Genomic DNA, 14314 nt, shown 5'->3' on the forward strand with positions numbered 1-14314 from the left:
GAATATTGCTATTTTAAGAGTGATATGGAGTTGAGTTTAGTTTATTGTCACATTGCGGACATGGTACCACTGACCATCAGAGGGGACTGTGTAGAGAGGGTGGCGGATTTCCGCTTCCTGGGAATCCACATTGAGGAGGACCTGACGTGGAGCGTGAACACCACTGCGCTGCTGAAAAAGGTCCAGCAGAGACTGCACTTCCTGAGGGTGCTCAGGAAGAACAACATCACACAGAGGCTGCTGCTGTCCTTTTATCGGTGCTCCATTGAGAGCATACTAACATACTGTGTATGCGTGTGGTACACCAGCTGCACAGTGGCTCAGAGGAAAGCGCTCCAGAGGGCCATTGACAACGCCCAGAGGATTGTCGGCTGCCCTCTCCTTACCTTGGAGGACCTACACAGTTCCCGCTGCACCAAAAAAACCCAGAATATAATAAAGGACATCTCCCACCCCGGACACTCCCTGTTTGAACTGTTGCCGTCAGGCAGACGGTACAGATCCACAAGGACAAGGACAAATAGACTACAAAAACAGTTTTTACCCCACTGCTATAAAAGCACTAAATGTGGCCGCCAAGGAACGCAGGGGCGATACAGACTAAGGGACTGTGGTAACGGTGAAATCGACAGAAGGATGGAGGGTTGGGTGTGTATGCGTGCTTTGTCTGTGTTTTTTATTTATTGCTTATCTTTATTATTTTACCGTGGATGTTTCGTTAGCTTTAGAAATGTTTGAATGCTGCACTGACTGGCTGACATTTTAAATTTCGTTGTACATGGCCCATGTTACAATGACAATAAAGAAACTATTCTATTCTATTCTACATGAGTTTGGTTTATTGTCACGTGAAACGCTTTTGTTGCGTGCTAACCAGCCAGTGGAAAGACAATACATGATTACAATTGAGCCATCCACACTGTACAGAAACATTATAAAGGGAATAACATGAATAAATTGAATAACGTGAATAACATGAATAACATGAATAATGCAAGGTTAAGCCATTAAAGTTTGATCAAAGGTCGTCATAAGATCTCCAATGAGGTAGATAGTAGTTCAAGATTGCTCTCTGATTGTTGGTAGGATGGTTCAGTTGCCTGATAAAAGCTGGGAAGAAACTGTCCCTGAATTTAGAGGTGTGCGTTTTCACATTTCTATTCCTTTTGCCCGATGGGAGAGGGGAGACGAGGGAGTAGCTAGGTTGTGACTTGTCCTTGATTATGCTGTTGATCTTGCCGAGGCAATGTGAGGTGTAAATGGAGTCAATGGAATGGAGGTAGGCTCGTGTGATGGTCTAGGCTGCATCCACATGTTTCTGCAAGTTCCTGCAGTCTTGGATGGAGCTGTTCCCAAATCATGCTGTGATGCATCCCGATAAAAAGCTTTCTACGACATATTCCCATAATGCATGTGAGTTGCACTCTAAATTAACAAAAATATTAAAAAACAAATAATGTCCTGTTCTTGATAACCTGGTCTCTCCCAAATGGCTGGCACTGTCATTTACAGACAGCTCGCAGCACATGCACATTTGCAAACAATTATTCTTCAATTAGTTTAAGAATCTGTGTAAAGATAATGAAGCCCCAGATTATGAAGTGTTAAAAGTAACAGTGGTGGTTAGTTGCCCCAAACTTAAAATATTTACACTTAATCAATTATATGCTGAATTTATATCAAAAATACAACTGAAATGATTTTTGTGGAAGAGTTCCTAATATCGTCAAGAGGTATATACCCTTTAGTCACAATTCAACCATCACCAAAAATGTTTGAAATCCAGAGACCTCTTTACACTTTAGGAACCGCCAAATCGATGTGCTTGTTTAAATAGTGAATAGATTGCCAATGTATAGTCTGAGATGGCCTCAAGGAAGTGCAGCAAATTTAAAAATCATATTCTTATTTTTTATCAGCAAGCTCTGATAAGTAGGCACCACCCAAGTAATCATTGTCAGTCAAATATAAATGTCAATAACTGCTATACATGCCTTATCTTTGTCCAATGGTTAATGCACTGGAAAACCATAAGGCTGACCATTTGGGGCCTTTCCGTGAGACAGAATTATCTCTCTGTGTCATTCACACGCAAGAGGACAGTGCATGGCTCAGTTTGGATCCTTGGTCTCTGCTCAGTTAATTATTCCCAGAGTAAATGATTGAGTGCCCTTTTCCCCAGATGCAAAGGGGATGAGCCATTTTGTTTTCAGTGATGAAACCTGGAATTGCAGTGTATGTGGCCCTAGGTTGAGGTCACGGTTGAATTGACTGCAATGGCTTTTTCTTGCATTCCCTGCCAACCCTAATTGTCAAGGTTCATAATATCAGTATCTTGTTCCCAAAACAAGATACTGTAAAAGGGTGATCAATATACAGGGAGGTTATCAATCACTCTTTCAAAAAAAAAATGAGAAGGGGGGGGGGGGAAATCATTAATTACCAGCCTCCTTCCCATCCATCATGGTGCCCCGTGAATGCAGCCAACATAATCGAGGACAATTTAAACATGATTATTTCCCCTTCTCATATTCATACTTACTTTATTAGCCAAGTATGTTTTGCAACATACGAGAAATTTAATTTGCCATACAGTCATACTAATAAAAAGCAACAGAACACACAAAATATATTTTAACATAAACATCCACTGCAGTGACTCCTCCACATACCTCACTGGGATGGAAGGTGAAAAAAAGTTCAATCTCTTCCCTTCTTTGTTCTCCCGCTGTCGGGGGCCTTGAGCCTTCCATTGATGGGACGATCTTGACTCCCTTAGTCGGCGGCCTGCCCTCCGCATCGGGCGATCAAGCTCCTGCATTGGGGGATGTCAGTTCTCCACGCTGGGCAATCGAACCCCTGGTCGGGGCTTGTCGAACATCGTGCGGGTTTGGAGCTCCCGAAGGTCTCCCGAGGCTGCGAGCCTTTGATGTTAAAGTCCGCATGCCGCAGTTGGAGCATCGCTCCCAGGCAAGGAATCGGCTCCAATGATAAGTCCATGCCCAACGGTGGGGCTCAAAGTCAGTCCCGCGAAGGCCCCCAGCTCCACAGTCAGGCCAAAGAGTTACCGGAGATACAATCCGGAAAATAATCGCATCTCAGGCAAGGTAAGAGATTGAAAAAAAAGTTTCTCCCATCCCCCTCCCCCATCCCCCACATAAAACAAACCAGAGAATATTAACACAAACTATTACAACACACTAAAAATAACAAAAAAAGATGAAAGAACAGACTGTTGGTGAGTCTGCCATCGCAGCGCCACCCACAATGGCTTGAAAGCACAAAGCATCAGGTTCAGGAACACATTCTTCCCTGTTATCATCAGTCTACTGACTGGTCCTCTCATAAGGTGATGTAGTCCTGATCTCTCAACCTACCTCATTTTATCTGCACTTTCTCTGCAGCTGTAAAGCTATAACACTGTAACACAATATTCTGCACTCTAGTAAATGTATCTTTGCACTACCTGCTGGACTTGTGTATGATATGATTGCATTCATTATAATAAGATTTGACTGGACAGCCTGCATTTAAATTTTCTTACTGTATATCGGCAACAAAAGAAAATAAACCAATAGAAATACCGACAAAAAGAGAAAGTGTTTCAGATCTTATAACACTGCATCCATTTTGTAATATCTATCTTGGTCCTTTGGAGTAAGCCACAATACACCCATCATACCAGCTGTGCTAAAGATCCTGAGACCAATGACAAACAAAAGCCAGAGTACACATTGATAACATTTTACTGCTGGTGACATTATTGTGATTACTTTGTGACTATATTGCAACCTTCTGTCGCTAAGCAGCTGGCAAGTAGAAATAACCAATGATCCTTCATCACAGTTCAACATAATAGGATACGTGGGTAGGTTATAAACCCTTTCGATTCAAACTGATTGTGAACATAGGGAAAAGCATGTCCAGAAACTTCTCTGTCATCCATTTGGCAGCTCCCAGAAAGCAAAAACCTTAAATCTTTCCTAAGTCTTCCAGAATTCTCTCTTAAACCCTTCCATCTAATTTTCGTGTTTATCTTCCTGGACAATTTGTTCCTCATGCTTGCCACCATTATATTGGTTAGGAGTTATACCTAACCCATCCATGGGCCTCCTTTTGTTTATTGAAATACTAGGTTGCGTGAATACTAGGTGAAATACAGAGGCCCGAGTTGCGGGGTCGAAGAGCTCCTGGACAGCACCGCCCCGCACGGCTTAGAATGGCTGCGGGACTCTGCGAGCGCACGCCGGGGGCTCTAACATCAAGAACCCGGTGTGCGACCTTGCATCACCCGGCGTGGCTTTAATGGCAGCGGGACAATCGCCATCGCCCGCCGGGGGCTTTGACAGACTCTGACATCGGTGGGGGGGGGGGGGGGGGGGGGGGGGGGGTCAGCAATGTGATGGATGTTTATGTAAATTATGTTGTGTCGTGGGTCTATTTTTTGTTTGTAATATGGCTGAGAAACGTCATTTCGTTTTGGACAGTCAATGGGTCCAAATTTAAATTGTATCTTCGTAGATGCTTGCTACCTGCTTCTTAAGTCTGAAGGATCCATCTTGCGAACCTCAGTGGGTTAAAGCATCTATGAGAGAACTAGACCCATTTCCCTGAGTCGAGACGCTTCTTAAGTCTGAAGGATCCCAACCCGAAATATTGTCTGCCCATTTCCCTCCACAGTTCCTCTAGCACTCTGTTTTCAGCATCTGCTGTCTCTTGTGTCTCCACCATACTACCCATGATGTCTATCCAATCTTACTTAGCTTTTTCAAACATGGATAACTGAATAACCTGACTGTCCGTATAGAACAAATTACTCAAGAGACACAGTGAGATCCAGGGGATAACAAGATCACAGACCATCCTTATGATTGGTGACAGTTTGCCTCTATCAGTAGCCTTTGAATTTTGTTTTAAATAATTCTATTAGAGACTTGCACAGCAGGAACAGTATGTCAGGCTGTTCATCGACTGCAGTCAGTGTTCAAAACCATTATCCCGACCAAACTCATCTTCAAACTCAAGAAATTGGCTCTCTGCAGCTCTCCATGCAACTGAATCCCGATATCACCAATATCTCCACCTTGTTGACCATCAACAGCGGGGCACCTCAGGACAAGTGTTCTACTCTCCCTGTATGACTGTGTAGCCACACACAGCTTCAATGCCATCTTCAAATTCATTGATGATGTTACTGACATTGAATGAATATTGGATAACAACAAATTAGAGGACAGGAGAAAAATCGCTAATCAGATTTTGTGGTGCCAGAACAACAAAATTGCTCTCAACATGAGCAAGAGCATGGAGCTGATTGTTGACTTCAGGAAGGGAGAGCTGAGGGACAACGCAACTGTCTCCATTGATGGGTGAAGAGTGAAGAGTGTCAACAGTTTCAAGTTTCTGGGTATAGACATCTCTGATAGTTTGTCCTGACCCCAGCATATTGAAGCAATTATAAAGGAAGCTCAATAATGGCAATACTTTCTCAGAAAATCGAGGCGATTTGGCATGTTGCTGAATAGTCTATTGCACTTCCTCCGGTCTACAATGGAGAGCATACTGATTGGTTGCATCATGGCTTTGTTCGGTAATTCTACTGCACAGGAATGAAGGAGACTACAGAATGTTTATAGACTTGCCTGGTCCACTAACTCACCATCAAAGGGATCTACAGCCTGCGTTGCCTCAAGAAGACAGCTAATACCATCAAAGATGCATACCACCCTGGCCACACTCTATTGTCGCTATTACTATCATGAAGAAGGTACAGGAGCCTGAGAACAGATACTGATGGTTGATGGGATGAAGCCATTCTAGAACCATCCTGCAAGATGCTAACCACAAACCTACCTCAGCACTGAAGCACTTTGGGCTTTGCAATACTCCGGTTGCTCTATGTACTTGCACTGTCCTGGTCTGGTTCACTCAGAATATTGATAATTATATTGTGTATTTATTTGTTGCTCTGTTGCATTAAATGTGGCTGAAAAGCAGCAATAACTCAGAATTTCATTGTTTCAGTGTATTCAACAATTAAACATTCCTCAACTCTTGAACCCTTGAGTAAAGCTGAGAGACCAGATGTGCTATTCGTTTCTTCTTAATTCTCCCCTCCTAATTTTGCTGCACCATTTTGGGCTGTGGTTCACCATGCATCGGAAGTGGATCTGCTGCTAAACCAAGTGGTGACATTTGCCGGTCATAAGCAATCTACCCCTGGAAGTGACATGCTGGGCTGGAAAACCCACTTCCAATGGCTACTGCCACCCATTTAACTGCTTCTAGTCCTGTTTTTGGCTGTGACATCTGAGATGTACTAAGATATCGAGCAGGTGGAATCAACGATTTTGCCATTATTGTCCACATGGATGGTGTTTTCAGACCCAATTTTCCTCATCTCAAACACACTCACTCCTGATTTACTAACCTGCACCCCTTATCCCCATTACTCCCCACACCACAATCTTTACATTTCTCATTTCATATTTCCAGGAAGTTAAGGGCCTGTCCCACTTGGGCGACATTTGCTCGTCATTTACGCAACATCGTTTACGCATCGTGACGTGCGCATTACACGCGCACGGTGCGTGGTGACGTAGGCAGTGTCACGCAAATGATGCCCAAGTGGGACAGGCCCTTTACACCTCATCACACCGGCAATTATGATGAACATACCGCATCACTTGAATTCACGATTTCCATTACCAGCTCTGATACCAGTATTGCACGCACATGGGAACAATATATATATATGAGAGATACAGGTACATGAGGCTGCTATGGCCAAAGATATATAATGAAATACTTCACATGTTGTAAGTGTGCAATAAAGATAACATTAATGATCAGGAACCATGAGAATGAGCATAATTTTTATTCTTCCAGTCAATGCTACATCCTAAAGAAATGCCTTCTCAGGCACACATGTCTGAGATGAACTGTAATAACCAAAGGAAATTAACTAGCAACTCATTATAAATAATTGATAATTATTTGAAATAGCACTGGTTGTGGGGAGAGACTCCTTCCTGGTCTTGGAACAGAAAGTATTAATGCATAGACACAAAAAGCTGGAGTAACTCAGCGGGACAGGCAGCATCTCCAGAGATGCTGCCTGTCCCGCGGAGTTACTGCAGCTTTTTGTGTCTATCTAAACCAGCATCTGCAGTTCCTTCCTACACAAGTATTGTTGCATGCTGACTGGCAAATAAATTGTCCCAATGGGCATATATATCAAAATGGTGCCTAACTCATGTTGCATGCCACATTTGGCACTCTGTTGGAACATGGCATCTATAAAACAAGCATCATCAAACCTAATTTTGTTCTAGTATTTTTTTTATGATAAGAGCATTTACATAAAACATCTGTTTGCTAAATCTTTGATGATAGATATTTATTGGGATTAATGAAACCATGCAAACAGACATTTTTAATTTCCAATATTCATGGGGTGTTTTAAATCGGAACCTAAGGGTTAATTATGTTTGTGTGCTGCAGGCGGGTATGTCAATTTATTGATTTCAGTCAGAGGTGTGTATTTCCCGACTGTTCTATTTCACAACTGTTACCACTCATCTTTGTTTACTACTGTTGTAATCTAATGCTATTGTGTTATCTCAGAAAAAGAATGGCAGTGTTCCTGTTGTGTACATTGCTCAGCTAAACATAACTAATTTTGTAGAATTGGCCATCATAGGTGCTTTATTATTTTTATCTAGATTCTCTCCATGTTTTACCCATCAAACTGACTTTTACTCTTTCCCCATAAAATTATTACGTGATACCAATATGTCTTTATGTTATTATATAAACATTATTCACTGTGCTTATATTCACTGGAATTTAGAAGAATGAGAGGGGATCTTACAGAAACATATAAAATTCTCAAGGAATTGGACAGGCTAGATGCATGAAAAATGTTCCTGATGTTGGGGGGGTCCAGAACCAGGGGGTCACAGTTTAAGAATAAGGGGTAGACCATTTAGGATTGAAGTGAGTAAAAACCCAGAGAGTTGTGAATCTGTGGAATTTTCTGCCACAGAAGGCAGTGGAGAGCAATTCATTGGAAGTTTTCAAGAGAGTGTTAGATATAGCACCTAGGGATCAAGGAATATGGGCAGAAAGCAGGAACAGGGTACTGATTTTTGGATGATCAGCCATCAACATGTTGAATGGCGGTGTTGGCTCGAAGGGCCGAATGGCCTACTCCTACACCTATTTTCTATGATTCTATGTTTCTAAATACTGGTACTGACACATTTCTTCTTTTGCTTTTCCATCGCCGGTCAAAACCTTATTATATTATGATCACTGTTTCTCAAATGCTCCCAGATTACATTAGACTCATATAATTTCTGAAAAGGTTTCTACAATGTTGTCATTTCATTGAACCAAAACCATGCCAATTAACCAATTTCTCCTGAACCCTCTTCAGGAAATATTGACTGTTTTTATTCTGCAAATTATTGTTATGCTAGTTGGCAGCAGGGTAGTTGCCTCTCCCATTTTCAGTGCTCCATCATTCATAGAAACATAGAAAATAGGTGCAGGAGTAGGCCATTCGGCCCTTCGAGCCTGCACCGCCATTCAATATGATAATGGCTGATCATCCAACTCAGTATCCTATTCTTGCCGAATGATTTCCCTGTGACAATCCAGTTCGAAATTTAAATTGCCTTCAATTTGAATAGAAGAATGGAAGGAATTACAAGGGCAACAAATATTTAATCCCTGTTCCAATTTAAATAATCTAATCTAATCTAATATAAATTAGTCAGTTGATTTTGCAAGACCAAAGAGCAGCATTAGAATTAAAGAAGAGCTCAAGGCAAAATAATGACAGCTCAGATATTCTCTTGGAAGTGGTGGAAGTGGTACATCCTGGATTTCAGATATACTATATCCGAGAACATTGTGGGAAACTAGAGAGGAAATTGCGGGAGCCCTGGTTGAAATTTACAAGTCGTCCTTAAATATAGGAGAGGTACCAGAAGACTAGAGGGTGGCAAATGTTGTGCCTCTATTCAAGATGAGCTGCAGGGAAAATGCTGGGAACTGTCGGCCGGTGAACTTAACATCTGTAGTTGGAAAGTTACTAGAGTATTCTGAGGGATAAGTTATACAGGTATTTGGATGGGCAAGGGCTGATTAGGGATAGTCAGCATGGTTTTGTACATAGGAGGTCATGCCTCACAAATCTGATTGAGTTTTTTGAAGACGTGACCAAAACGATCAATGAAGGCAGAGCTGTAGATGTTGGATTTCAGTAAGGCATTCAACAAGGTTACGCATGGTAGGCTGCTCTGGAAGATTAGATCGCATGGGATCAAAGGAGAGATAGCTGAATGGATAGCAAATTAGCTTCATGGAAGGAAGCAGAGGGTGATGGTGGAAGGTTGCTTCTTGGACTGGAGGCCTGTGACTGGTGGTGTCCCTCAGGGATCGGTGCTGGGCCCGTTACTGTTTGTCATCTACATTAATGATTTGGATGAGAACATACAGGGCAAGATTAGTAAGTTTGCTGATGATACAAAAGTGGGTGCTTTTGCAGATAATGAAGATGGTTGTGAATGATTGCAGCCGGACCTGGATCGATTGGCCAGGTGGGCTGAGGAATGGTTGATGGAATTTAATACAGAGAAGTGTGAGGTGTAGCATTTTGAGACTTCTAACAAGGACAGGACCTACACAATGAATGGTAAGTCTCTGGATAGTGTTGTAGAGCAGAGGGATCTAGGAGTACAGGTACATGGTTCATCGAAGGTCGAGTCGCAGGTAGATAAGGTGGTCAAAAAGGCTTTTGGCACATTGACCTTCATCAGTCAGAATATTGACTATAGAAGTTGGGTGGTCATGTTGCAGTTGTATAAGACATTGGTGAGACCGCATTTAGAGTATTGTGTTCAGTTCTGGGCACCATGTTGTAGTAAAGATATTGTCAATCTTGAAAGGGTTCAGAGAAGATGTACGAGGATGTTGCCAGGACTAGAGGGTCTGAGCTATAGGGAGTGGATGAGTAGGCTGGATCTCTATTCCTTGGAGCGCAGGATGATGAGGGGTGATCTTATAGAGGTGTACAAAATCATGAGATGAATAGATCGGGTAGATGCACAGAATCTCTTGCCCAGAGTAGGGGAATCGAGAACCAGAGGGCATAGGTTCAAGGTGAAGGGGAAAAGATTTAATAGGAATCTGAGGGGTAACCTTTTCACACAAAGGATGGTGGGTGTATGGAACAAGCTGCCAGAGGAGGTAGTTGAGACTGGGACTATCCCAGCATTTAAGAAACAGTTAGACAGGTACATGGAAAGGACAAGTTTGGAGGGATATGTACCAAGCGCAGGCAAGTGGGACTAGTGTAGCTGGGACAAGTTGGCCGGTGTGGGCAAGTTGTTTCCACACTGTATCACTCTATGACTGTCCCATGACAGAACATGTTGCCGTTTGTTATGAAAAAGTACAACCATATTTGTTTGCCTTTTAGGTCTCAAAATGCCTTATAAATTATAACAACATAGAATATATTATGTTAGTCCATATTTAAACCATGCAATAAACACAAGACATTGAATAGTTCCTGAATATCAATATTTGAGGTATGACTTACAGTAAATATTTGGTGCAATCGGTTCACTCTCATTTATACTAATCAGGTTCTTTGCTACACAGGTGTAATTACTCGAGTCGTCTTTTAGAACTGGAGAAATGAACAGCATCTTGTTGTCTACAGAGAAGATGTGACGGCTGCTTTCTGGTAACGGCTTTCCATCTTTTAGCCACTGATAAATGACCTTTGTGCCTTTGCTCACGGTACATGTGAGTGTTGCATTGTCTATGTACTCCACTGCTCCCCAGGCAGGATCACTGTGCACCACTGGCTTAGAGACCGGAACTACAAAACAAAAAGATACTTCATCAAGTGTCACATTTGATAACATGAATAATATAAGCAACAACAACTGTAAACTAATGTCTACTCATATATTTTAATGCATAGTTTGAACTAGTTATAACATAGATATTGTGAATCGGTTCTCCATCAGCAGATCTGTGCGATGGAAGATCAGTTTCAGAACACCATCAAATGCCAGGTAAATATTACTGTCAGTGAAATTATTGTTTTACGTTCAGTGTATTTCACATCATCCTTGAGATGAAACAATTAAGATACAACTTTCACGCATTTAAAAGACACTAGGACAGGTAGAGTACATGGATGGGAAAGATTTAGAGGGATACTAGACTAAATGGGACCTGTTGGGTCGCAGTCACACAGGAGGCCTGGTGCCCCCCCCCCCCCAAAGCAACCCATTCCCCTAACGCAATATTCCACCACTCACCTGTTCCCCCAAAGCAATGTTCCACCACTCCGGGGTGGGGGTGTAGGGGAGGGGAGGTGTGGGGGAGAGGGGGTGGAGGGGGGGCAGGAGTGTGTGTGGGGGAGGGGTTGTGGGGGAGGGGTGTAGGGGAGGAGGGGTGGGTGGGTGGGGGGGGGTGGTGGTGGGGGGGGGGGCTGTGGGGGAGGGTGCTGTGTGGGAGGGGGTGGTGTGGGAACCTTCATAACTTTTGTACTATTTCACCGATCGGGAAAAAAACGTATTTGACTTGCAGCAGAGGTGAATGGTGAGTAAGGTGGCGAAAAATCGTAGCGCTATGGGGATAGTTTCTGCGCAAGTTTAATTACAACGCAGACAGGAAGTGGTCAAGATGAGAGTTTTAGTAACAGTATAGATGGGCCAAACAGGACGAGCTTAGATGAGGCATCTTGGTCGGCACGGATGAGTTGAACCAGAGGGCCTGGTTCTGTGTTGCATGAGTCTATGACTCTATACCATCACACCCTGGGCACAGAGCATTGTTGACATATCAAGGCTTTTTCCCATTTGCATTCATCCTTTTCAAGTGAAAATTAGGCATTTCAACGTAATTGCCAAAAATGTCAACACATACACCAGTTTATTGATTTAGGAGGTTGTTACATTTGGCCACTTGCTTTTATTATTACATTCATAATATTAACCAATGATTAGGAAGGGCAAGGCTAAGACAATACCATTCTGTCATCTTGTGAATGGTTCAGCAGTTGTGAAGAGAAACAGGAATCTCACCAGAAACAAGAATTTCAGTTTCTTAAAATGAAATGCTTTTAGAAACACTTATACATGGCCCATCATGAATGTGCAATATTGGGAAAATGGTAGAGAAGCAAAATATCTGGCCCTTGTCTGTCCTTAATTAGTATTTCACGGCCATGCCTGGCATATCTTGTTTCATTTTTCAAACAGTTCTTATTGAAACAGTTAACAGTTGGAATTGGTTTCCTGAGACATCAGAATTAATTAATGGCAACCTTTTATGTGAAATCCACCTCCTTAATGTTGGCTTCAATTGGACTGGTTCAGACTGAAGAAGTGTCTCGACCCGAAACGTCACCTATCCATGTTCACCAGCGATACTACCTGACCAGCTGAGTTTCTCCAGCACATTTGTCCCACAGTTTGTCCGACCGGATCATTGCTTGGATTGCAAATTACTCAAATAATGAAATGATCATGTTTTTTAAAATGCTTCAGTATATAACATTCTGCTACACTTGCAGCATTTTCAAAGTAATATAGAGATGCTTTGAATATATATTTTTGAAGTTAATGGTTAGGGAGACAGTGGCTGTACTTGTAAGCATTTCATACAATTCTATAGTGCAGAAGAGTTTGCACAGAGTAAAAACTATGACCCTGCTACTTAAGGAATATGGTGGAGAGAAAAGGGGAAAATGTAAACCAGTTAGCCCATACTCTCTTAGTTTTTGATTCTCAGTGACAATTACAAGAACAAACAGGACCCTTTGAACATCTATTTCTTATCATTTAAAAAATAAACAGCTTTCGGGTGCCTCACATTTTTTGCAAGCCTATCAATAGACAATAGACAATAGGTGAAGGAGTAGGCCATTCGGCCCTTCGAGCCAGCACCGCCGTTCAATGTGATCATGGGCATCACACGCCTTAGCACTCGTGAGTAAGGCAAGGCAGCGCCTTTACCACCTCAGGCAATTGAGGAAATTCAGAGTGTCTCCGAGGATCCTCCAGTGCTTCTACGCAGCGGCGGTGGAAACCATCTTGTCCGGGAACATTACCATCTGGTTTGGGAATTGCTCTGCCAAGGACAAGAAGGCTCTGCAGAGAGTAGTGCGTTCGGCCGAACGCACTATGGGAACTTCACTTGCCCCCCTGCAGGAACTATACATCAGGAGGTGCAACTCCAGAGCCAACAATATCATGAGAGACCCCTTCCACCCCTGCAACGGACTGTTCCAGCTGCTACGGTCAGGCAAACGCCTCCGTTTCCATGCGGTGAGAACGGAGAGGTTGAGAAGGAGTTTCTTCCCAGAGGCCATTCGGACTGTAAACGCCTATCTCACCAGGGACTAACTCTATTGAACGTTTTTCCTTCCATTATTTATTATGTAAAAGAATATGTGTGTTATGATTGTGTTTATAGTTTGTTTGGTTGTTTGTCTTTTGCACAAAAGTCCGCGAGCATTGCCACTTTCATTTCACTGCACATCTCGTATGTGTATGTGACAAATAAACTTGACTTGACTTGACCATGGCTGATCATCCCCAATCAGTACCCCGTTCCTGCCTTCTCCCCATATGGAATGCTGTAGCTTCTGTAGCCTCTGTCTGATAAGGAATCTCCCAACGTCTATACCATGAATGCCCTTCAAAGCACTTACTAATTTACTGAGAACTGCACAACATTAATTTTGAGGTGGTGGATTTGCCAGCTTTGAACAGAAAATAGATGGGAAGTAGTTTTCAACCTCACTACCTGAGATGCTGTCGAAGAACAATCAGCTGGAATTATTCAACCTTCTTGTGAAATGGAAGAGGCAAAGGCGGGACTATTGGGAATGTGTGGAGCGAGCAAATACTGATGATGATACAAGTGCTGGGTTCAGCCAAACTGACTCAGCTAACAGTGCACTCACATTTGTATCCACCCCAGGAATTGTTCTTTTACAACAAATTATTCAAATTGTTGCAATCCCCAAATGAATACCAACACTCACTTGCCAGATGAACATTTCAATCAGCAGTAAGAGAATTGATTACAATTATTAATATTGGTGAAAACAAATTGAAAAAGGATGAATTATCAAAGAAAAATAAAAATCTCATGTTTAGAATAAAATAGAAATACTTTTATTTGCAATTCCCATTCTAGGTTTCTTAAAACAGGAAGAAAGAATGAACAGAGGTGAAACAGCCCTCAAAATCCTGCCATATAATTCAGTTTTGTGGCT

The 14314-nt window shown here is 42.4% G+C and overlaps 1 protein-coding gene across 3 annotated transcripts in view; it reads right to left on the bottom strand.

The window, feature by feature from the left end:
- Positions 1–14314, bottom strand: part of hepacam2 (HEPACAM family member 2) — a 115706-nt gene that overhangs the window by 56780 nt on the left and 44612 nt on the right. For all 3 annotated transcript variants that reach the window (XM_055662796.1, XM_055662789.1, XM_055662782.1), the window contains exon 3: positions 10613–10897. In XM_055662796.1, coding sequence (XP_055518771.1) covers positions 10613–10897 — 285 coding nt within the window. The remainder of the gene's footprint in view (positions 1–10612; positions 10898–14314) is intronic.

This window comes from Leucoraja erinacea, chromosome 2, assembly GCF_028641065.1.
Source record: "Leucoraja erinacea ecotype New England chromosome 2, Leri_hhj_1, whole genome shotgun sequence".
Taxonomy (NCBI): Eukaryota; Metazoa; Chordata; class Chondrichthyes; order Rajiformes; family Rajidae; genus Leucoraja; species Leucoraja erinaceus.